The following is a 25,040-nucleotide window of genomic DNA, read 5'->3' on the forward strand; positions in this document are numbered from 1 at the left end:
AACTCTGTTCTAAGACGCAGGTCTTACAAATCAGGTCTTTTTTTCCTTTATGAGCTCAGGAATGAATATTTATGCTACCCACCCTCCCCTAAAACAGGCAGCCTCACCTCTGGACAAATGTTCTCTGAAAAAGGTCCAGAGAGAAATATTTTAGGCTTTGCAGGCCATTCTGTCTCTGTCACAGCTACTCAGCTCTGCCATTTTAGTGCAGAAACAGCCATAGACGATACATAAACAGAGAGACATGGCTGTATTCCCGGAAAACTTTATTTACAAAAGCAGGCAGCGTATGGGATTTGGCCACTGACCATGGTTGGCAGACCCCTCGTCCCAGGATTTCTCAACCTGGGTCTGACAATTCCTTGTTTGGGGTAGAGGGTCTGCCCTCAATAAGGTAGAATGTTTAGTGACATCCCTGGCCTCTACCCCACTCAAAGCCAGAAGTGCCAGCACCACCCAATTGTGACCATCAGAAATATCTCCAGACGTTACTCCCTGGGAGGCAGACCCACCCTCAGCTGAGAACCACTGTCTCATTCAAAAGCTAACAGGAGCCAACTGTGATATATGATGGCCAAAACAAGAAGGGATCTTGGGTGAAGAGGACTGCTCAGTGCAGAAGTCAAGTACAGTGAAGACTGAGGTGGGGCTGTTGGATTTGGCCACACAATTACTAGCGAGCAATCTCAAGCACTTGGGCTGAGCACAGGGGATGGTGCTCCACTTGGAGAGTGTGGAGGATGGACGAGCAGTCCGTGTCTGCAGAGACCCCCTGGAATTTTGACAGGAAGAACAGAGATTGGAGGCCAGAGGCAGGGGAGGGGTTGTTTTATGGTGGGAACCAGCGGAGCTGGGCTGCATGATTTGGGGATTCTCAGTTGGTTGAGAGGGCTTACTTAGCAATGGAGATAGAAAGAGGGATGAGAAGGAGGGAAAGGGGCGTGGGCCCCAGGCCACAGGTAGACAGGAAAGCTTTGAGAATTCATCCTCCATTGTCACAGGGAGAAAGCCCAACACACATAAATGTGTTCCTGTCCCCATCTTCTTCCCTTGGAGAGAAGAGAGGTGACAGGTCACTGGGGGAGGAGGTCTTGGGAGCTAAGGAGACCAGAACACTGTCACACCACCCCAAAGCAGGCATCAGACCACACACCCACTGTTCCCTTAGGACCCCTTGGATTTCCAAGAATTCTGATGCTCTACATGTCTCATGCTGCTTTTTCTCATTTTTATAGAGTCTTCTTCAAGATCAAAAGCCGAAATGCACACATGAAAACTCACAGACAGCAGGAGGAACAGCAGAGGCAGAAAGCGCAGAAGGCGGCGTTCGCGGCCGAGATGGCAGCCACAATCGAGAGGACTACGGGGCCGGTGGGGCCGCAGGGGCTGCTGCCCCTGGACCAGCTGAGTCTGATCAAACCCATCAAGGACGTGGACCTCCTCGACGACGACGTCGTCCAGCAGCTAGGAGGCGTCATGGCAGAGGCCGAGGTCGTGGACACCGGTCTCCTCCTGGATGATCAGGCTTCAGTTTTGCTTCAGGGTGACACGGAACTCTAAAGGCCCCACGTGTCGCTTTGAGACAGCGAAAACCCACAGCCTCCAGCCTCCAGCCTCCAGCCTCCTTCATCAGGAAACTGGGACTGCCTGCTTGTTTTGTAATCATTTTAAACTACCTGTTTAAAAAGTGGTCTTTTTTTTTTTTTTCCAGGTTTAGAAACAAATCGGTTTTTTCTTTTCCTTTTATTTAAAAACAATTGTTTTTATGGGTGGTTGGGGGGAATAAATAATTGGCACAATTCTACTTTAAGATGTGTTTCATCTGGGCTAGGCTACATTCCCAAGAACTCATTCCTGGCTGGGAATGAACTTGACATTCATGTTCTTTTGCTTTTTAGATGCCAACCATCCTGGTTGCCTTCTATCCCAAACCTTGTGTGAGTGAGCGAGTGTGTGTGTGTGTGTGTGTTTGTGTGTGTGTAAAGCAGGCTGCTTTCTTTCTGCTGGGGTCTTGGACCATCCTTCCCCACCAACAGTCATTTTTGTGTTGACCTCATTCCACAGTTTGCAGTGAACTTGGCATCTTTGCTGGGAGACCCTGCTAGGAAGTAGCTTTCCAGTGAGCAAAGTCAGCCTTGTGTTCCACGGCTTTCTTCCAGCATACACATCATTTGAAGAGTTGACCAAATGTAAAAATAATTTTTCTGCCTGCCCTGCCCATCACTCAGCCTGGCATAAAAACTGAGTACTGTATCATTTCAGGCTTTCCCTCCCGGACAGTGGTTTACTGAAAAGGTGGTGCATAGAGCAAGCATGTGCTCTTCCCGGTTCCCTGAGGACCGGTTGACTCCAATTCACCGATTGGCAGAGGCATACTTCGGCCTGAGCTGACTGACTGCAAGTCCGTCTAGAGGAAAATAATCCCAACTATTAAGTTGCCAGGGTTGTTTTTAGGGAAGATAGTCAAGGAGCACAGATCAAAGTATCTAGAATGCCAAGCAGTCTTCTTTTGCCCAAAAACTAGCTCAGAAGAGCCCATTCCTTTTTGCCACACTGTTAATGGTCTGTGGGGTTCCAAAATTACTCTGTGCCACTTGGAAGCACTATGAAACCTGATTCACTGGGATTCTGCTGCTACGCATCTGTGCCGGACCAAAGTTTACTTTGACGCTAACTCTGAGTTTTCCTAACTCTGGGTTTTCTAGCAAATCTGATGGTGAATACAAGGGAAATAGCATTAAAGGCCAACAAAAACAGTTTCAGATGCCCCTTTGGCTCCATTGTTTGCATTCAAACAGTGAATTTTTCATTAAAGTCATTTACCAAAGCTCTTCTAGAATTCTCCAAGCGACATAACTCTGCTCTGCCTCCTGTCCCTGCCAGCAGGGCTGCTGTTTGTACTTGACGGTATTAAACCTGTCATCCTTCAAAAATGGCTTTCAGCTCAGGCTTTTGAGCTGAGTCAGACTGCTCTCTGGCCTCCATCAGGGCAAACGAGTACGCGCCTTCAGACTGGAATGCGGTCCCAGCTCAGAGCTGACGCGTCTGGCTGGTGACTTCTGAGCAGGGGGCTTTCCGGCCTTTCCCCACCCCAGGTAGGCTGATGCCCCAGCTCCTGCAGGTGTGGCAACCCTGCCAGGGCACTTTGCTGACACAGTAACTAGCTTGACGTGAAGGAGGATGTCAGTGGAAGGATGAGGATAGGAACAAAGCATCGTTTACGTTGTCTCTGCAAAAGCATTTAGCGGGCAGCCAGGACCCACAGCGGCCCCACGCATGCAGTGTCCTCTGAATCTCAGGAAAGCCATGGACAGAAGATCAATACAACGGTTCCTTTCATGCCATCATTTCTGTTCTCAGAAAAAAAGAGGTCTTGAAAGTTTCTTTTACCTTTTTTTTTTTTTAGGGAGGGAAATAACGTGTCATTTGCTGCCATTTCTGACAAGTTATTCTGTGTTTGAGTTCAGAACTGCCTGGGCAGGGCATCAGCTTTGTGGCTGAACTATTTGAGAACTGTACTAAGTGTAATACCAGCTGATCGCATCTGCCCAGTGACTACTTCCCTCCACACGTGGGTATATGAGAGGGTTCTGGAAGGGTTCTGTGGATCTCGGAAAGTTTATCTGGCAAAGGAGCAGACACCCAGGAAAAATGTTTATAAAGCAAATGTATGCATTCTGTTTGGAGATTTGCCCGGCTGTTCCAGTTTAAAACATTAAAATAAACTGAGTTGCCAAGGCAAAAATATAATGCACAATTTAGGTTTGACTTTCCATGCAGTATACGGTAAGCATTTTTGACTTGAAATAACCAAAGAACTCCTCCTTGATGAGACAGTTCACTTTGCTGAATTAGTTTTTTTCTTCACAGTATCAGCGTAGAGGATTGACTTCATAGTAAAATATTGCACTTATTTTTTTCCCTGAGATGATTCTGCCTGCATGTACGCGTTGTGTTTTAGTTCCCCACCCCCATCCCTCCTTACCCCAAAGAACTTTTCTTCCCGATGGTTTATGTCTTCAACCCGTTACTGTTTACTATCAGATAGTTTTTCATTAGTGAATTTAGACCTCTTTGAGAAAGCTTGTATATAAAAAGTTAAAAGATATATTTTATGGAAAAACCCATCTTATTTTCAAATATATTTAACTGCTGTTCTATTTTATTAGAGGAAGGTTGTAAATATTTTCTAGGAGTTCTATTGTAAAGAAAAGTATTTTTGAAAAAAATTAATGTAATAAAAACGAGAACATTTTTAAATGGTGGTTGTGATTGCTTCCTGTTCTGGCTTCGTTGTGTTCTATTCGCAGGAAATGTTTTGCATGCCTTGCCATGTTAGGATGTAATTTATTCCGGTTTGCACTATTTTCAGTTGACATCATAATATCTAATGTGCTTCACTGTATTTTCCCCTGGAATGCAGGTCCCTTGGTCCATATCAAAAGCACTATGTATAGCATATTCATACTTTTTTCTTTTGTAACGTGTGTATTTTTAATAAGGATTTTATGTAACATTTTGGCAAAAAAAGAGGACAGTATTTTCTAGTGAATTTTATAATACATTTTGCTAAAAATGTTTCTTCCTAGGTCAGTTTTTGTTAAGGTGAACCAAAAGTCTTATTTTCCCAGGGGTTTAACAAAAAAGTTTGAAGCTTGAAAGCAAAGTTATATTTAAACATCATATGTAACAAATAAATAAAGATGTTTTATAGACTTGTCCTTAAAAGTTGCATTCCTTAAAATACAAAAACAACCAGGGCATTCTAGGTTGGTTCCCCCTGAGTGATGAGCATTTTTTTTTAATTGCCACAGTACTATTTTTCAGAAAGCCAGGAGAATTTTACTTAAAAGTTTCCAGCCATTAGCCTTCTCAGAAATTTATCACAGTTCTTATAGATAGGCATTCATCAGAGATGTAACCAAATAGACACTGTCATATTTATTTGTGGAAACCTGATTCAATATTGCATCAGCTGCTCTGAAAATAAAATGTTATCTTTTTGAGTTTCATTTGGCTTAACATTCCTTCTTTTTTAGCCGCTGAAGTGACTTCTCAATGCTAATTTACCATTAGCTGGTTTCTAGAGACCGGTTTAGAGGGGTGTTGATCAGATCTAATGCTCATATAAGTGCCCTCACCCCCACTCTGGAGGCCAAGCTGAACATTTCTGCTCCTCCAAGCAGTGGATGAGCCATGTGAAGGGTTGATGGTCTCTAACCCGCAGCAGTGACAGTGTTCTTTCGGGGAGTTCAGTAATACTCGAGTTACCTCACAAGGAACCGCCAACAAAATCCAGCCCACCCTGATTTATAGGCATGGCTAATCTCAATTTCCAAATTCTAAAAGGTGAGTTTACTTTTTAATGCTCAACAGCAAAGTTCGGGAGAAATCTGAAATTCTGGATTTTATACAGAACTTGATTTAAGTGGGGCATAGCTGTTCGAGACCTTGATCTTCTACATGCTTTGGGGGTTTTATACTTTTAATTTGGGCAATTCTGGTCCTGTACCAAAGAAAACAGCTCTTCCTTTACAAACACTATGCATTTAGCCAGTGTTGGAAATTTAAATTCTGCTTCCAGAGGCTCAGGTGTCCAATCTGAAGATTTTAAGTTTTTCATTCATTACTCATCTACCAGGCACTATTCTATGCTGTATTACACATGGGGGATTTGAGTGGATAAAGAGGACTGTGACATCATTCCTGCCTGCATGCCAAGGAATTTAATACTTAGAAAAAACATATAGGGTCTTGGGAACAGATCCAAGTCCACCAGTGGGAAGAGCAAGCTCATGGTTTATTACTATTACTGAACCATCTCACCATCACCCGCATAGTCACAGCAATTGGCAATAGGTGCTCAGCAACTATTTGTTTAAATTGATTATCTCTAATCTGCCAGGTATGCTTATCTGTGTGTGTGTGTGTATGTGTACATAAAACCTCTTCTGAGTTTACCTAAAGTCAACTCTTAGTTCCACAGACCTCCAGTCTACCTTCCTTGGTCATAGCCAGCCAGCTGGGACCTGAGGCTGAGTTTTAATGTTGACATAAGCAAAACATAATTAGGAAGTCATGTTAAGAAACTGGATAATATTATTAATCTAATATTAATTAATATCTTATTATTTAAATAATAGATTTTTGAGTCTTAGATATCCCTGTATAAGAGAGCCAAAGGACTGATTATTTCTTTATATGAGAGAGAATCTTGAAAAAAATCTATCCTCCAGCCATCCCTCAAGGGATGTGTTTAATGTTTCTGTTTGAGTGTAAAGGCCAAGCAGTCATATATGCTTGATCTACATTGCAGAACACACACCCTTAACATACAACATGGATCGCTCTTTGGGCTGTTTGGGGTCATTACTTCCTCTGCTTCTGTAATTTTATTTTTGACAGTCTTGATATTTCTTCTTTTCCCAACCACTTTATTTAAAGGCATGTTTGACACATAAACGCTATAGATATTTATTGTGTACAACCTGATGAGTTTGGAGATAAGTGTATAACCATGAAACCAGCACAATCAAGGGAGAAGGGCTGTCTTTTAAAACAGAACAACCGGTGCAATCAAAGCATGATTTAATTTAGAAATATTTGATGCACACACTTATTTTTCCTGGATATAAAGCAAGGTAGATTTGCATCAACCATCTAGAATCACTTGATCTCCTGTTCAATTACACTAGTTCAGAGGTTTGAAGGGTTAATTCACAGAGAAAGTGAAAGTGTAAAGTCGCTCAGTCATGTCAGACTCTTTGCGACCCCATGGACAGTTGCCTGCACCAGGCTCCTCCGTCCATGGGATTTTCTAGGCAAGAGTACTGGAATGGGTTGCCATTTTCTTCTCCAGGGAATCTTCCTGACCCAGGGATTGAACACAGGTCTCCCGCATTGTAGACAGACGCTTTACCATCTGAGTCACCATAGGGAAGAGACCTATAATGGACTGGCCAAGCTTCAGAACACTGTCCATGCTAATAAACTAAGAACTTTAATGTGTCAAAACAAAAAAACCTGCACTGTCTATGCCTACACACCATACCAAAAGACCCTGTCCACAACCCCACTGTTGGCGAAACCCCAGTTGGCCCCACACAATGACTCCCACCTTGCCCCCAGCTAATTGGTACAGGGCTGGCACCTAACCAAAAGTTATTAGGGCCACAGTCTGTTTGATGACACAGTTTCGCCCTGGAAAACAAGGGGACCAAATCCAATTCCCATATTTTAGAGTATGAATTGAGAAACTTGGTGAGCCAAAGCAGCAAGCAGCAGTCAGGTGCAAGGCAGAAATCTGAGGGAGCAGACACAATTTGTAAGCAAAGGCCATCCATAAAGAGACCATATTTGGCCAGAGGGGTGGAGAGGGCATCCAGTTCCCAAGGCTGTTTTGAGCCCACGTTTCCAGTTTCAGGAGTAGGAAAGGCCATCTCAGTCTTAAAAAATAAACTCCTTTCTTGCAGGAGCATAGGGAAGCAGGGACCTCTATGCCTCACATCCTAGAGACTTAAGTAGAACTGGACCTTATCACAGAGTCAACTCCAGGGGTGCCGCAGGGGTGGAAAAGGCATTGAACTAGGATGTTGAAGCTGGTTATTGGTTCAGCTGTAACTAATTCACCACATGACTCTGAGTCATTTCATCTCTGAGCCTGTTTCCTCACTTATTAAATTCGGATAAAATGTACGTCATCTTGTGAGGATGCAATTAGGTAACATAGGGAAATGTTGTTTGCAGGCTGTAATGTCACCATCATCAGCTGCTGCAGAACCTTCACTCAGCTTGTTCAAGGCAGCAGAGGCAGGTTGAGGAGCCATCCCAGAAGAGAGACTGATGCTTTAGAAGCAGCAAGAGTTGGAGAGCTCTAGGAAAACTCCACTGGCTAAAAGGGACCAGCCAACTTTGAATGTCACAACTGAAAGAGGGAGCTTGATTCTGAAAAGGACACTGGGCAGCCTGCCAAGGCTATTGCTGTTACGGCTGTCACCTCTAAGTTACAAACGCTGATTGTTTCTCCAGGGCAAGGTGAGTATCAGACCCCAAATCGTGGACCACCTGACCAGGGAATCCTAAACCAGAGACATTCTGACTCTCAAAACTATGACTCAAAAGACGATTAAACCCAGCCTCTTGGTTATTCCCCTTTAGAAAAACAAACAGACAAGAAAACCCTAACTCAAAGACAAACATGGACTGGATCTGAGGCTTGGCTCATACTCCCTTGCCTGGCGCTCTGTAATAAATCCTTACTCCTTGTAATCCTTACTCCACTGTCAGTCTGGTTGTTTTTTTTTTTTTTTTGCGAGCCACAGGCACACAAACACTTTGCTCCGTTATAATAGAAAAATCAACTATCCATCAACCATCAACTCAGAGATAACCACTGTCAATACATTTGTTCCAAGCGTGTGGTTATTTTTACCTCCAACAAAACAGGAATTGCAAAGGACAAACGATTTCAAGAGGAAAGCGCTGACGGAACTCCGTAACTACCTAGATACAAGCTGAAGCTATAATAAGAAGGCGGATGGGCCAGGTTAGGACCTGAAGGAAGCCGGCTGTGTTCACTCTAAGGGAGCGTGGAATCACGTCTCTATGGTTGTTCCTGTGCCGGAACACAAGGATACACTCTCTCCTTCTGCGGAACTCTATGGTCAGAGGGGACGCCTCTGTGACCCCGGAAGCGATCCGGAGGAGCGGGAACGGCAAGATGGCGGCGCGAGCGGTGTTTGGGGCCCTGGGCCGGCGTCTCTGGCAGGTAAGGAGCGCGCTACGCGGATTAGGCGGCCTAACAGGGACAGTTACCATTACGTCTGATTGCCAGGTGTCATTCTTCCCAGCTTCCGCGATATTTATTTCGCACCTTGACCCGCTGTTTGGAAGAAGGTGGCGAGAAAAGGGCTGATTTTATCTCGAATTCTCTCAGGATAAAACAGAAGTTAATGAGTCAGGGCAGAGACAGGAACGAAAAGAAGAGTAGACTATCAGAAATGGAAAGGATATTGGGCAGCGAATGTTGCAGACCCCGCCTTTCACGTTTGCGAAATAGGCTCAGAGAAGTCAGGAAGCTACACCTCGCGAAAATTTGGTAGCTTGAGAGTTTAGACGCTTCTCACGGAATCAGATTGGGATACCTTCCTGATACCCAGGTTTCTGAGACTCAGATGACAGTCGCTGAAGTCAGAGGAGTGGGTTAACTATCCTCTGCTGGGTTTTTTGGAGAAAAGGCAAAAAATTCAAGCAGCGGTCCTTACCTGGCTTCAGCACTCCTCTGCTCTCCTATACATGTGTATGTATAGCGGCGTCCCTTCGCTGTTACCTGAACTGTCATAACATTGTTAATCGGCTACGCCCCATACAATAGAAGAAGTTTTTTTAAAAAAAAATAGTTAAGGACTCCAAAGAGCTTTGGGTTTTGTGTTTTTTAAGCTATCGGTTTTTTAGCTTATTAGAAAATACAACGAGAATCTTAAAAATCCTTAATTAAAAATAATACAAATAAACTCATTACATGTTAACATAATTAGCGATTTTATGGGAAGCAGCTAGATTTTCCAAAACAAATTGAGAGAGAGGAGTGGTATGTTTTATGTTTTTGCAAACCTCTTTAATGTCTGGCTTAATAGAAAACAGCTTCTCTAGCTGCTTCTGCAGCCTCTTACTATGTCAGAGGTCATACAGTCTCTGGAAAACTTCACTGTACTTTGATGAGAGACTAGAGTGGGAAAGCTGAAAATAGCATCTTACTATTATTATAAAAAAATAAGTTTAGCCTCGGGAGCCACCTCTGAAAGTGTCTCATTAGTCCCTCAGGGGTCCTTAGACCACACTTTGAGAACCACTGTCGTTAAGTCAGGTAACGATAGAGGTTGAAATTTTGAATTATTTTTAAGACACATTTACCCAGAGCAGAGGCTCCACTCCCTCAAAAAAAGAAAGGAAAGAAAAGGTAAGAACTTCTTAAGGTTCATTTGTGGATATAAGAGCACTTTAGAGTTGAGATTTTAAAAGCATGGGAAGATCCTTAGGAAGTGCCATATTCCTTAGACCTGTGGTCCTTCAGCACAACTGCATTGTGGGCTCAGATCAGATCAGATGAGTCGCTCAGTCGTATCCGACTCTTTCCGACTCCATGAATCGCAGCACACTAGGCCTCCCTGTCCATCACCAACTCCAGGAGTTCACTCAAACTCACGTCCATCAAGTCAGTGATGCCATCCAGCCATCTCATCCTCTGTCGTCCCCTTCTCCTCCTGCCCCCAATCCCTCCCAGCATCGGAGTCTTTTCCAATGAGTCAGCTCTTCACATGAGGTGGCCAAAGGACTGGAGTTTCAGCGTTAGTATCATTCCTTCCAAAGAAATCCCAGGGCTGATCTCCTTCAGAATGCACTGGTTGGATCTCCTTGCAGTCCAAGGGACTCTCAAGAGTCTTCTCCAACACCACAGTTCAAAAGCATCAATTTTTTGGTGCTCAGCCTTCTTCACAGTCCAACTCTAACATCCATACATGACCACAGGAAAAACCATAGCCTTGACTAGATGGACCTTTGTTGGCAAAGTAGTGTCTCTGCTTTTGAATATGCTATCTAGGTTGGACATAACTTTCCTTCCAAGGAGTAAGCCTCTTTTAATTTCATGGCTGCAGTTACCATCTGTAGTGATTTTGGAGCCCAGAAAAATAAAGTCTGACACTGTTTCCACTGTTTCCCCATCTATTTCCCATGAAGTGATGGGACCAGATGCCATGATCTTTGTTTTCTGAATGTTGAGCTTTAAGCCACCTTTTTCACTCTCCACTTTCACTTTCATCAAGAGGCTTTTGAGTTCCTCTTCACTTTCTGCCATAAGGGTGGTGTCATCTGCATATCTGAGGTTATTGATATTTCTCCCGGCAATCTTGATTCCAGCTTGTGTTTCTTCCAGTCCAGCGTTTCTCATGATGTACTCTGCATATAAGTTAAATAAGCAGGGTGACAATATACAGCCTTGACGAACTCCTTTTCCTGTTTGGAACCAGTCTGTTGTTCCATGTCCAGTTCTAACTGTTGCTTCCTGACCTGCATACAGATTTCTCAAGAGGCAGGTCAGGTGGTCTGGTATTCCCATCTCTTTCAGAATTTTCCACAGTTTATTGTGATCCACACAGTCAAAGGCTTTGGCATAGTCAATAAAGCAGAAACAGATGTTTTTCTGGAACTCTCTTGCTTTTTCCATGATCCAGCGGATGTTGGAAATTTGATCTCTGGTTCCTCTGCCTTTTCTAAAACCAGCTTGAACATCAGGGAGTTCACGGTTCACATATTGCTGAAGCCTGGCTTGGAGAATTTTGAGCATTACTTTACTAGCGTGTGAGATGAGTGCAATTGTGCGGTAGTTTGAGCATTCTTTGGCATTGCCTTTCTTTGGGATTGGAATGAAAACTGACCTTTTCCAGTCCTGTGGCCACTGCTGAGTTTTCCCAATTTGCTGGCATATTGAGTGCAGCACTTTCACAGCATCATCTTTCAGGATTTAAAATAGCTCAGCTGGAATTCCATCACCTCCACTAGCTTTGTTCGTAGTGATGCTTTCTAAGGCCCACTTGACTTCACATTCCAGGATGTCTGGCTCTAGGTCAGTGATCACACCATCGTGATTATCTGGGATGGTGAAGATCTTTTTTGTACAGTTCTTCTGTGTATTCTTGCCACCTCTTCTTGATATCTTCTGCTTCTGTTAGGTCCATACCATTTCTGTCCTTTATCAAGCCCATCTTTGCATGAAATGTTCCTTTGGTATCTCGGATTTTCTTGAAGAGATCTCTCGTCTTTCCCATTCTGTTGTTTTCCTCTATTTCTTTGCATTGATCGCTGAAGAAGGCTTTCTTATCTCTTCTTGCTATTCTTTGGAACTCTGAATTCAGATGTTTATATCTTTCCTTTTCTCCTTTGCTTTTCGCTTCTCTTCTTTTCACAGCTATTTGTAAGGCCTCCTCAGACAGCCATTTTGCTTTTTTGCATTTCTTTTCCATGGGGATGGTCTTGATCCCTGTCTCCTGTACAATGTCACGAACCTCATTCCATAGTTCATCAGGCACTCGATCTATCAGATCTAGGCCCTTAAATCTATTTCTCACTTCCACTGTGTAATCATAAGGGATTTGATTTAGGTCATACCTGAATGGTCTAGTGGTTTTCCCTACTTTCTTCAATTTAAGTCTGAATTTGGCAATAAGGAGTTCATGGTCTGAGCCACAGTCAGCTCCCGGTCTTGTTTTCTGCTGACTGTATAGAGCTTCTCCATCTTTGGCTGCAAAGAATATAATCAATCTGATTTCGGTGTTGACCATCTGGTGATGTCCATGTGTAGAGTCTTCTCTTGTGTTGTTGGAAGAGGGTGTTTGTTATGACCAGTGCATTTTCTTGGCAAAACTCTATTAGTCTTTGCCCTGCTTCATTCCGTATTCCAAGGCCAAATTTGCCTGTTACTCCAGGTGTTTCTTGACTTCCTACTTTTGCATTCCAGTCCCCTATAATGAAAAGGACATCTTTTTTGGGTGTTAGTTCTAAAAGGTCTTGTAGGTCTTCATAGAACCGTTCCACTTCAGCTTCTTCATCGTTACTGGTTGGGGCATAGACTTAGATTACTGTGAAATTGAATGGTTTGCCTTGGAAATGAACAGAGATCCTTCTGTCGTTTTTGAGATTGCATCCAAGTACTGCATTTCGGACTCTCTTATTGACCATGATGGCCACTCCATTTCTTCTAAGGGATTCCTGCCCGCAGTAGTAGATATAATGGTCATCTGAGTTAAATTCACCCATTCCAGTCCATTTCAGTTCGCTGATTCCTAGAATGTCTACATTCACTCTTGCCATCTCTTGTTTGACCGCTTCCAATTTGCCTTGATTCATGGACCTGACATTCTAGGTTCCTATGCAATATTGCTCTTGACAGCATCGGACCTTGCTTCTATCACCAGTCACATCCACAGCTGGGTATTATTTTTGCTTTGGCCCCATCCCTTCATTCTTTCTGGAGTTATTTCTCCACTGATCTCCAGTAGCATATTGGGCACCTACTGACCTGGGGAGTTTCTCTTTCAGTATCCTATCATTTTGCCTTTTCATACTGTTCATGGGGTTCTCAAGGCAAGAATACTGAAGTGGTTTGCCGTTCCCTTCTCGGCTCATTGGCCCACAAACACAGGGGTTAGTCTTCTCTGTGAGTATGCGTGGAGAAAGGCCTGTACCTCTTACCACCTGGTGGTGCTGTGCTTGATTTCCTTTCTTTTTTGTTTTTCCCCCTTGATCCAAGGGAGACTATGAAAGTTTTGATTTGCCTCCTTGTTCAGTAAAGAGAGGGAAAAGGATAATAAGCTATGAGTAGGCATTCTTAACAACTTAGGTGACCCTCCATTGTTTTAATTTTGTTTGTACTAAACTGGTATTCTCAACTTTGAAGTGTTTTTAAGGATCTGTTAAGCTTCTAGTTTCTCAGGTTGCACTTTTAAATATCAGGAAAGCTTAAGGAAAAAAAAAAAGCAAGTGGCCGATTTTGTGTTACATACAGTGAGATAGATTTCCTACAACTGGAAGTTTTGTTCCACCAGGGGGAGCTGATAATACAGGATTTGGGAATGCTGGATTGTTGCAGTATGAGGCACAGGAGTGATAGAAGATGGGTGTAAATTCCAATGTGTGTTTCAGTTTTCTTATAAGCTAGTTGTTATAGCTAGTTACTTATAAGCTAGTTGTCCCAGCCAAAGCAAGAAGTAAATATGCTGGAAAAGGCTGAAAGCTTCAAGAGTGCTTTAGAATTCTTATTCCAGCCCAATAAATTATAAAGGCACTTTTTCTTAATGTTCAAAAATATTTAAGTAAAATATGTATTATATTGAAATAATGGTCAAATTAAGTCACATGTTTTCTTCCTTAATATCCACATATTTAATTCATAGCCATTCATGTGAGAATTGCTTGTTTTTAAAAAATTCTTGCTCCTGAGCTTTAAAAGATATAGTCTGTGGTATTTTGAGAGTCCTTTTTGATTATCACCTCTACCATTGTCTGCTTTTTTTTTTTCCGATGAACCCTAATTTGACAGTTTAGTTACCCTAATTGTTTGTTTTGTTTGTTTAGTTCCTATGTCGTGTCTCTTTTGTCACCTCATGAATTGTAGCCCGCCAGACTCCTCTGTCCATGGGATTTTCCAGGCAAGAATATTTGAGTGGGTTGATATTTCCTTCTCCAGGGGATTTTCCCTACCCAAGGATCTCCTGCATTGGCAGGTGGACTCTTTGCCATTACGCTATTTGGGAAGCCCCAGTTATCCCAATATCTTCATCTAAAATAAAGAGAAAACCTGTTGTTTGAAGCATCCTCTTGGGTTTTAATGGAAACAATGACTGGTTTGGAAATTGACTTCAATTCTAATACACATCTCCCTTTTTTTTAAGGGTTCAAAGAATTTTTCTGTAAGCAGTTCTAGGAGCAATATAGCCAAAAATGATGGCTTTCTTCTGTAAGTATATAATTGGATTTGCTAAATTGATAAGAAAATAGACTTTTAGGCTGTTTTACTTAGATTTCTCTTTGTTTCCACACATAGCAGCACCAGTATGAAGTGGGTACAGTTTTCAAACCTACATGTTGATGTTCCCAAGGATTTGACCAAGCCTACGGTATGCACTCCCTATTTCTTGGCATAAGAAGCTACATTAGCGATAAATTTTCCTCCTTATTTCATTTGAGGCTGTTTCCCAAAGACTTTATGAATAAAAAAAATGTGTTCTAAAATACTGGCAGGCGCACAGTGAGCTGAGGAAAGTATTCTCTGATGTCCCTGAGTGCTCAGGGTCGCTTTCAGGCTGTCAAGGTGAGAGCTAATTGAATAAATTATTTACCCCAGATAACTGGCATTGAGCAATCTTTTGCTTTTAGCTCAATACAGTGTGCAGAGTTGTCATAATCCGTGATGTTGCATACTTGGTATTATAGTATAGAAGCATCTTTGTGTGTGTGTTTGTGTGTGTGTGTGTGTGTGTGTGTGTGTGTGGCCTTCAAGTCTTTATTTTCATTTTAAGACAGTAAGTCTGGGCCTGGACAATGCTTTATTGTTCACAGTGAGCATTATCACAAGCAAAATCCAGGAGTAGCCGTGTAACCTTGTTTCCTTTCATTGAAAGTCATGGTTCCATCAACCCAGTTTTTGGGTTATTTGTAGTTTTTATAAAATCCTTACAAGTTCCAAACCAAATGTTTGCAGTCCCACCCCTCAAAAATAATCCCCTTTAACAGTTTGGTATGAATCCTTCTAGACCTCTATATATAATCATTTTTCACACCACACACACCAAAATGGAATTGTGATATATGTAATAGACTGCTGGTTCAGTGTTTTCACTTAATAGCATATATAAATGCTGAGCCTCCAGATGCCTGCGTGAGCCAGACCTGTAAGGAAAGGTGACGGGGTGGCCACAGAGGCAGCCTGTGCCCTTTTTAAGCAAGACAGCTGCTACTTGCTGTAGCCACTTGTGTTATGTGGGAAATCAGCCCTAGGGATGTCATATGGTCTACATTTTCCACATGAAATGAAATTCTAATATTTATGTGAAATCTTTTGATTTTTAGTACTTGTAACAGATTCAAAATATCTTTAAAACCCTATAGAGAATAGTCATTACACATCTTAGGGCCATACTCCCCCTCTGTTGTCCCTTCACTTACGGATAGTATGTGAGTATTTTCTGTTCTTCCAACAACCATATTTGGGGGTACTTGCAAGTGATTATCTAGTTTCCTGGTGAGTACGTAGATCTACTTTCAGGGGCAAAGTGATTTAACTCTGAAACATTGGATTAGTAATATAAATTATTGGTTTGATGGATGCATGAAGCGAGGGTAATTCACCTCTTGGAAGAAAGTCAGAAATGTCAAACCCATTATTTTAAGATCTTTAAGTATTAGGGTAGAAGAGGTAGAAGTTAAATGTACAGTCATTTTAATTAGAAATGAGTCATTTTTCTATTAGGGCAGGCTAAATAAACATGGACAGACCTAATAAAAAGAATATGAGTAGCAATAGCTCACTTTTGTTTAATGATGTTTATAATTTATAAGCACTTAAATCTGCGCTTTCTTACTTGTTCCCAGCAGAAATGCCATAAACTATAGCACAGGTATTGTCCTATTTATATATAAGAAAACCAAAGTGCAGTGAGGTTAGTATATGACTTGCCTGTTGTGATTCAGCTTGAAATGGGAGAGTTTAATACTCAGTCCAGTTCTTCTGACCAGGCTAGTTTTATTAACAAACCCCTAAGTCCTTTCCTGTTGTGTATTTGAGGTTCAGTAACTTAAGCTAAAGGGTTCCATTGGTGATTTTGTAGGTTGCTTGAAAATCCTTTTGATTCAGACTGTATTATAACTGATTCTTAAGGGTCATTCTGGAGTCTGAATGTAGTCGTATCTAGATATTTAAAGATGCGTTTTTCTCCCCACTTACTAGTAAACTGTGAACTTGTTCAGTTGAGGATAGTATTTTAAATTTTCCAGTATAAATATTAGAGGAACCATGCTGAAGCTTTTCTTCTTGGTTTTAAAATTGCAGATAACCATTTCTGATGAACCGGACACATTATATAAGCGCCTGTCAGTTTTAGTAAAAGGCCATGATAAGGCTGTATTGGACAGTTACGAATATTTTGCAGTGCTTGCTGCTAAAGAACTTGGTATCTCTGTTAAAGTGTAAGTATGATATTTCTTAATCTGACCTGTTAGCAGCTATAACATAGTCAGGAAAATGGTGCCAGTCCCAGCTAGGTCTGAACTCTTAAAATGGGACAGAAACTCATGATGGAGAGAGTTGAGGTTTGTTATTCTAAGCAGAATCATTCCTTCCCATCTACCAGAATTTTAAAATACTAGAATGAGTGAACAAGGAAAATGAAGGAATCCTTTATCTAGAAATGGCATAGACATAGGAGTCCCAAGAAGCCTGTGTGTCTGGAATCTCCATGGGGCAGGGAGGTGGATTAGGTGAACACGCAGTTTTTCAGACCTGTTGGATTTGATGATCTTTGTTATTATATCCATTGTTTTAAAACTGCCTTAAGAAACATCACTCAACCCAGTACTTTGATGCATGAGCAGAGTGAGCTTCATATGGCCTTGAAGTCTCTGCAGGGTCAAGTGTAACTACCTCCTTTGTCTTGTCATCTGCTCTCTGATGCTGAACGAGGCCCATTTGGAGCTTTGCTAGTCTTGCCTCCTAACAAAACTGAAGGAACGCGCACGTTTCCCCTAACAGACTATAGTTTGTGCTTACCAGTGTGTCTGTAATGCACACAGCAGATACCACAGCTGCGTCCAACACATGGTGCTGCTCCCCCAGCTCATACATTTGGTCTGTGCAGGTCCTCAACGGTGTGAAAGCCAGAGGCGTGTGTGTGCGCGAGCACTTGCATGCCAAGGCTTGTTTTTTGGGTCTGTGGCAAATGTTCCTCTTGCTGTCTGTGGGTTTATTTTGGCCTGAGCTTTATGGCAGCAGTTGTTAGAGATGACAGTCTCAACAAATGGAAGTCTGTAAATGATAGTTAATGCCTATAATTGAGCATGAGCCTGACCTACAAGATTGTGGAATCATGCTTTGATATCAGTGACTCAGGTTTTAACATCACTTAAGTGTGTTGCTTTGCCCATTAATTTTCCAGACATGAACCTCCAAGGAAAATAGAACGATTTACTCTTCTCAAATCAGTGCATATTTTCAAGAAGCACAGAGTTCAGTATGAAATGAGAACACTTTATAGATGTTTAGAGGTGAGTTTATTTCAGATATTCAGGCTTTTTTTTTAATGCCCCAAATTTCACATGAGCACATTATAATTTTCCCTTAACTTGGCCTGTGGGCTTCCTTTCAGTCAGTCCATGTCCAATAGTTGTAGAGAAGATGAGTGGTTTTTGTGTGTTTATGGAAGAAACGTGATAGAAAAACATTGAAGTAAAGCCATCCTTCAGAGTGTGTTTGCTTAGTCGCTGAGTTGTATCTAACTCTTTGTGACCCCATGGACTGTAGCCCGCCAGGCTCCTCTGTCCATGGGTTTCTCTAGGCAAGAATACTGGAGTGGGTTGCCATGCCCTCTACCAGAGGATCTTCCCAACTGAGGGATTGAACCTATGTCTCCTGCATTGCAGGTGGATTCTTTATTGTCTGAGCCACCAAGGAAACCCTTTTCGAAGTAGTTTAGACTTTAACTCAGGAGTGCACATTATGTTGACTAATATTTTTAATAAGAAACTGCAGGCAGTTTTTTTTTTTTTTTAATTATCTGGCTGTGACAGGTCTTAGTTGCAGCATGCAGGATCTTTCACTGTGGTGCACAGGCTTCTCTCTAGTTGCAGCGGTCTGAGTTGCCCTGTGGCATATGGGACCTTAGTGCCAAGGATCGAACCCACATCCCCTGTGTTGGAAGGCAGATTCTTAACCACTGGACAGCCAGTGAAGTCCCTATGTTGACTGAAGTCCCTATGTTGACTGATTTTTATACACTAAGCTAGCATTGGAATAATTTTGCTTATATTTCAGAAACTCTAGCAAAGTTTTCACACAGCTCTAATAATTCTTTTCTCATCCTCACTGAATTCTCCATATCCATGATAGCCAACATTAAGGTTTTTCATTCATTGATTATCATTCATTTGTGCAGCCACCCAGGTCAGCACAGCCCTGTGGTTGAGAAAAGCATGGGATCCGGGGTCCGCCAGCCAAGTCCAAGCACTAGCATTTGCTGGCTGTGCGACCGACCTGTGCCTTACTTAAGTCCTTCATCTTTAAATTGGAAATAATAACGGGACTCATCTCTCAAGGTTAATGTGAGGATTAAATGAGATGTTTATCTAAAGCACTTAGACTATTTTGTCACACAATAAATGATTGGTAAATGTTATTAAAACAAGTGCTTGTGCATCTTTTATATGAGAAGCTCTGTACTAGGTATTGTATTAAGACATTGCCCTACCCTTAAATGAAAAAGAAAAATCCACAATTTTATTCACCTCGCCATAGAGCATACAGAAAATCTTACACTGTCTTATAATTTAGTTTTCTGTTTGCTTTTGAGTTCTTTTGTGACATTCTTGTGCTGTTTTGATACCATATTTGCCATCTGGGTTTCATGGAGCCCTGTCATTAAGGCATTTGGGAGTAATGTTTCCCCAGTTCACCCAGAGGATCTACACTTTTTTCCTATAAATTGGAATTCTGAAGATTTCACTGATGAAGAAATGACTGCTGATTTACCCCCCCCCCCAAAAAAAAGTCTTAAAATTTCTACTTTAACAGCATAGCATGTTTGAAATTTTAGTTAGAACATCTCACTGGAAGTACAGCAGATGTCTACTTGGAATATATTCAGCGAAACTTACCTGAAGGAGTTGCCATGGAAGTTACAAAGGTATGGCTTGAATTTCTGTCTCAGTTACAGGGAGATCTATATTGTTGTGTGGATACATTTCCTCCTGATTGCAGCCACCCCGGTGGAGGGGAGGACCTGGAAGGAGACTTGTCCCAGTGGTTGGGCTCTCTGCCTGTCCCCCGCGCCCCCAGAGCAGGGGGCGCAGCTCAGCAGACTGCAGCCCACATCCTCCCAGAGCAACTTGTGACGCCTCCCTTCCTCTCAGCAGTTGTCTCAACACAGGTTCCACATTGATTGGTGGTCCCTGGAGATCACTGAGGAGCAGCAGATTATGTATGTGAGAGTTTATCTGCCATTGAGTTTCCTTCTCTTTGTTTCAAAGTCCTGCAACAAGATGAGGGGGTAAAAGAAAAAGGTCAGAGGCCTTGAGGGAAGAGAATGAATATATTCAGTTTGTGGCTGAAGAGTTCAGTTAAGTCCATTATACTATAATTTTGTTTTTCTCTCTAGACAAGATTAGAACAGTTGCCAGAACACATCAAGAAGCCAGTCTGGGAAACAACACCAGAGGAAAAAGGAGACAGCAAGTCATAAAGTCCCACAGTGACCACTTGTGCCGGGGTATGGAGTGAACGTGTCAAGCGGAGGGACCCTCCCATGAGGACTACTTCAGGTCTGCCCGACTGCGCTCCTGAGGCCGCATGGCCTGATCAGTGGAACGCGGGGGTCAGAACCTTACAATACGCTGGACTGTTGTGCAGGAACCACTTTATCTGTTCTTTGTAAGCCTCATGTATTTCAGTTCTGATTTTAACAAATATGAGCAAACCATTTGGACCACTCTGTGCCAAAACAGTCAAATTGACATTTTGTTATTCCACTATTGTTTAGTTATTAGTTTATACTGATTGTGATTTCTGTCTTTTCATTCATCTAAAAATGAGTGTTCCACATACTCCTCACACACATTTTTTTCTTTTGAGGGACCTAAAAGGAACCTTTGGTTAATTAAACATTGAGCAGTTCGAGTTTTTGATACTTACCTTAGCGTAGGCTGGCATATGATAGTTTGGAATGATGACCGCCAAGTTTTGCCTCATGTGAGCATTACTTTCTTAAAAATGGATGTACTTTGCAGCAGATCAAGCATGTTTATGGCTTATGCTGAACCCCTCTGGTGCTGCCTAGAAGGGTCACTGTAATGGAATTTGAGCTCTTGAGAAATCATTGATTATTGGTTCATTCATCCCGTAATTTGTTTATTCAGTAAGCTTTTCTTTTGTTAGCTCAGTACTGTAGTAAATACCAAAAATTGAATAGCAATAATGGCTTTCAAAAATTGTGCAAGGCACAAATAAATACTTTTCCTTATTAAGTTCCATGCTGATAAGACCTCTTTCTTTTGCTGAATAGCACTCTTTTTGTTTGGAGATGTCTGCTTTTCCATGAAATTAGATCGTGGTGAAGAGCTCTGACAGAGGCAGGATGACAGTGGGCCGAGACTGCTGGTGCATCAGCCCCAAGGGACTGGCTCATTTCCTTTTTACAGAAGAATCGGGTGCTTGTCTTGTGGTTTCCTTCTCATCTTTGGGGTAGTTATGACTTCTCAGTTTTCCTCCCTTAAACTGGAGTCCCTGTTCTCTTTTCCTGACCTGCTATCGAGTATGCGTGTTCTGAATGCACACTGCTTATGTATCAGGCTTATATTACTGTCATTAACTTAGAAAGAATTACAGCCTTGTCCACCAAGACCTCATTCTGTTTTCACCTCAGTTGTGGACTCTCATTCACAAATGTATAAAGCGTGATTACCCCAGGTATAAGCCTCAGGATTAAGAACTGATCAATAAAACAGAACCAATATAATAGTAAATATACATAACAAAGCAGCCATTGTGGCTCATTTTCACTATAAAAAGATTCTTTAAAAATAAATACAGACCCACATCTAACCCTTTTGGTGCTTTTATTACAGACTGTGCCAGTCACGTGATTATAGTAGGGTGACTTGTGCACTCTCGCATCTGGTGGCTTTCCTTTAAAGGTATACTTCCATTTCCAACTGTTTTCAGACTAAAGTAGCCTGTAAACCAGATGACTTAGCTCTTCACATTACATATTAAAGTCTCATTTTAAGATAGAGATAAACTACACACACAACTAAAATTAGTGGTATTTCCTTGACATAAGTAATTGGCATATTTGAAGCCTACTTGATATAAACTAGGTAACTTCTTTATTCTCAGACTGAGAAAGTTTTGTTTGTTCTTTTAAATCGGGTCTCCTGAGTAAAATGCACATTCTGAAAATTAGAATTAATGCCCAAGTCTCACTTTCTGTTCGTGGTGGTGATGAGAGGTAGTGAGAAGTGTAGACCTGCTGTCAGGATGGACCAGAAGGCAGGTATGAATTAAGGTGGTCTTTTATTGAAGTGAAGGCCTGAATTCATTGTTGCTTTCTCTGAAGTATAGTTTCTTTTTATAGTATATAAAATAGTGTTAAGGTCTATCTTAAACTATTGGTAGACTCAAACTTGTTCAGCACCTAGTAGTTTTGATTTCAAAGAGAATTACTTCATATGTCCTTTGGCCACTTAGATATGCCACAGTGAACACGTAAAGCAGTGGTTTTAATGCGGTCTGTTTTCTTCACATTTCTGTTTGTCAGCTACCATTCCTCCTTCCTTAAACTGTATTATTAAATGAGCTTTACTACAACATTTATGAGTAGCCAAGTAAAGAAAATATGTACTCTGGAGCCTAAAAGGCCTGAGGCAGATAAGAGTTGAAACCCACTAACTGGTATAAAGTTAGGCAAGATGTTTAACCCTGTCAGAGCCTCAATTTACTCAGTAAAACATAGGAAGTCTACTTAGGAAGGTTGGAGCATTAAATCAGATAACTTAAAAGCCCCTCACACAGCACCAGGCAGATAATAAGACATCCAGTAAGTATCAGGTGTGTAATGAGAAGTCCTGCCTGCCACCTCAGTGAGCAAAGAGTCACAGCCGTCAGGCCATCACATGACAGCCACCCCGACTGCACCCTGAGGAGACACAGGATGAGAAGCACGAGATACTGGCTCCAGACAGCAAAGAAAGGATTTCAGTGAGCCCAGACTCTTGCATCTTCCCATACCTAGAAAAACGCTAAATTCGTTAACTCTAAATACCTGGTTTTTCTTTTACAGTAATGTTTTGATGTTCTGAATACCTAGTCTTTGTTGCAAAAACACCTATACACCCTGGCCTTCCCCCCTCGCCTCTTTGAAGCAGCCTCAGAGTTATCTGAGATGCTGTGTCCTGAGCCCAAGTCCTCAGTTTTGTTCAGCAAATAAAACCTAACTCTCACTTGTAGATCGTGCGTTTTGCTCAGCTGACAGTTACTACACAGATCCTATCTTATTTAATCTTTGTAACAACTCAATAAAGTAGTTACTCTTATGATCCCCATTTTATGGAAGAGAAAATCAAGTTTGACTTGCCCACTCAATCACCCTTTCAGTTTACAGATAAAACAGACGAAAAAGGTGAAACTGATGAGTTCCAGTTACTAACGACAGAGACAGCCGCCTCAGAACCTAATTTTGAAAGGCTAGGATGAGACTTCCCTGGTGGTCCAGTGGTTGAGAATCCATCTGCCAATGCAGGAGACATGAGTTCGCTCCCTGGTCCAGGAAGACTCCACATGCCACAGAACGATTAAGCCCCACACACCCCAACTACTGGGCACACATTCCCCAGAGTTCACGCTCCACGGCAGTGAGAGTCCTACATGCAGCGACAAGACTCAGTGCAGCCAGAAATCCTTTTTTAAAAAGATGTTTAAAAAAGAAAGTCAGGAAATACGTACTTTATGTCCCCTTGTACATTAGCAAAGTATACTACTCATTTCCCCTAAGGATTAGAAATAAAAGAGATGGGGGGGGAGTAATAAGGAATAAAAGATGTAAATGTGCATGAATAAAGGCCAGAAGCATAACCCACAGCTGGATCCCTGTGGTCTCAAGGCTGCCATTGGTCCTGACTGTCTACCGTAGCCACAGGAGAGTTTAAGCTCCAGTCGGGGAGCCTACTGGGTCACAGGAAGCCTGGAGCAGCGACAGCTGTGGGGCTGCAGGCCAGGCCTGTCTCGGGCTCTGCACACTCTGGTTTGTTGCTCACACGCATTTCTATACCCCTGGAGCCAGGCTTAGGGCTGAATGCCTGGGATCCCCAGAGTTCTCTTTGCAAATCCCTGCTCAATTCCTAACCCTGCCCTCCTTAAAGCCTTACTATTGTTACTCACTTCGAGCTATCATTGTCTGTGGAGTCCTAATCCTCTTTAAAACGATATATTTATATCCCAACAGCTCAGCAGTGTTTAAGGGCAGGTCATGGGCATCTGACCCACATGAAAAGCCCATTGAATTTTAGATTCCTCAGCCAGAGGCTAAATCAAGTTCTATTTCATTCATACGGTCTCTGGAGCACAGGTATCATCCTTTAATTACTCCTCAACATTGCCTAAACATAGACAAATGTGAAGAGGTGGATAGGGGTGACACCATCTTCACACAGCCACAGTGACGGCATGTGTTGTTTTCAGGTGTTCTGAGATGGGGACAGAGCTGAAAATCACTGGAGCCCTCTTCAGTGCTAAAATCACCTTGTCTTTTCACATCAACATATATCTGCTAACCCAGACACTCCAAGGAATCAAGGGCAGTTGTCTTGTAAAATTATGAAGTAATAGCTCACATGAATTCAACTCCGACCATGTGCCAAGCGCTTTGCTCAGTTACTCAACAAGTCTTGTTTGTGCCAAGAATTCCTTGTTTGTACCAAGCACTGTTCTAGGCTTTGGAAATTCTGCACCGTGTATGGTGAAGCCCCTCTTCTCTGGGATCTTAGACTCTAGTGGAGAAAACATGATATGGGGGAAGAAATAATAAGATCATTTCATAGGTATGCAGTTAAGCACTGCTGCTGCTGCTAAGTCACTTCAGTCGTGTCTGACTCTATGTGACCCCAGAGGCGGCAGCCCACCAGGCTCCCCTGTCCCTGGGATTCTCCAGGCAAGAACACTGGAGGCGGTTGCCATTTCCTTCTCCAGTGCACGAAAATGAAAAGTGAAAGGGAAGTCGCTCAGTCGTGTCCGACTCTTAGCGACCCCATGGACTGCAGCCTACCAGGCTTCTCCGTCCCTGGGATTTTCCAGGCAGGAGTACTGGAGTGGGGTGCCATTGCCTTCTCCAAGTTAAGCACTAGGCAGCAACTAAAGTAAGATAACGGCAAAATTACTTGAGTGGTTACTTGGGACAAAAGCCACTAATAATGGCTCAGACGATAAAGAATCTGCCTGCGATGCAGGAGACCTGGGTTCCATCCCTGGGTTGGGAAGATCCCCCACTCCAGTATCCTTGCCTGGTGAATTCCATGGAGGGAGGAGCCTGGCAGACTCCAGTCCATGGGGTCGCAAAGAGTCAGACATGACTGAGCAACTGATACTTTCACTGTTACTTGAGACGAGTTTGGGAAAGTTCTCTCCGAGGAGAGGAAACTATCAGGAAGGAGGCAGCTGTGTGAGAGTCTGCAGAAGGGCAGTCCAAGCAGCAGGACCAGTCAGTGCTAAGGGCCAGTGAGTGCGAAGT

General features: G+C 42.4%; 2 protein-coding genes across 5 annotated transcripts in view; both read left to right on the forward strand.

Moving 5' to 3' along the window:
* Positions 1-4,877, forward strand: part of TRERF1 (transcriptional regulating factor 1) — a 209,787-nt gene extending 204,910 nt beyond the window's left edge. Inside the window, exon 18 of the mRNA XM_055571403.1 lies at positions 1,236-4,877. Coding sequence (XP_055427378.1) covers positions 1,236-1,560 — 325 coding nt within the window. The 3' untranslated portion in view covers positions 1,561-4,877. The remainder of the gene's footprint in view (positions 1-1,235) is intronic.
* A 3,733-nt stretch (positions 4,878-8,610) lies between these two features.
* MRPS10 (mitochondrial ribosomal protein S10) lies at positions 8,611-20,784 on the forward strand. Of its 4 annotated transcripts, none has more exons than XM_055571406.1 (7): positions 8,611-8,767; positions 14,448-14,512; positions 14,603-14,672; positions 16,604-16,740; positions 17,706-17,814; positions 19,359-19,448; positions 19,920-20,784. In XM_055571406.1, the coding sequence occupies exons 1-7, from the start codon at positions 8,660-8,662 to the stop codon at positions 20,001-20,003; spliced, it is 663 nt and encodes a 220-aa protein (XP_055427381.1). In that variant the 5' UTR covers positions 8,611-8,659; the 3' UTR covers positions 20,004-20,784. The 4 variants fall into 4 exon arrangements, with proteins under 4 accessions (XP_055427381.1, XP_055427379.1, XP_055427382.1 ...); XM_055571404.1 differs by having other exon boundaries at positions 8,612-8,767; positions 14,600-14,672; XM_055571407.1 differs by lacking the exon at positions 8,611-8,767 and adding an exon at positions 14,135-14,204 and having other exon boundaries at positions 14,600-14,672.
* The last annotated feature ends 4,256 nt before the right edge of the window (positions 20,785-25,040 follow it).

Source organism: Bubalus kerabau, chromosome 3 (assembly GCF_029407905.1).
Source record: "Bubalus kerabau isolate K-KA32 ecotype Philippines breed swamp buffalo chromosome 3, PCC_UOA_SB_1v2, whole genome shotgun sequence".
Lineage (NCBI taxonomy): Eukaryota > Metazoa > Chordata > Mammalia > Artiodactyla > Bovidae > Bubalus > Bubalus kerabau.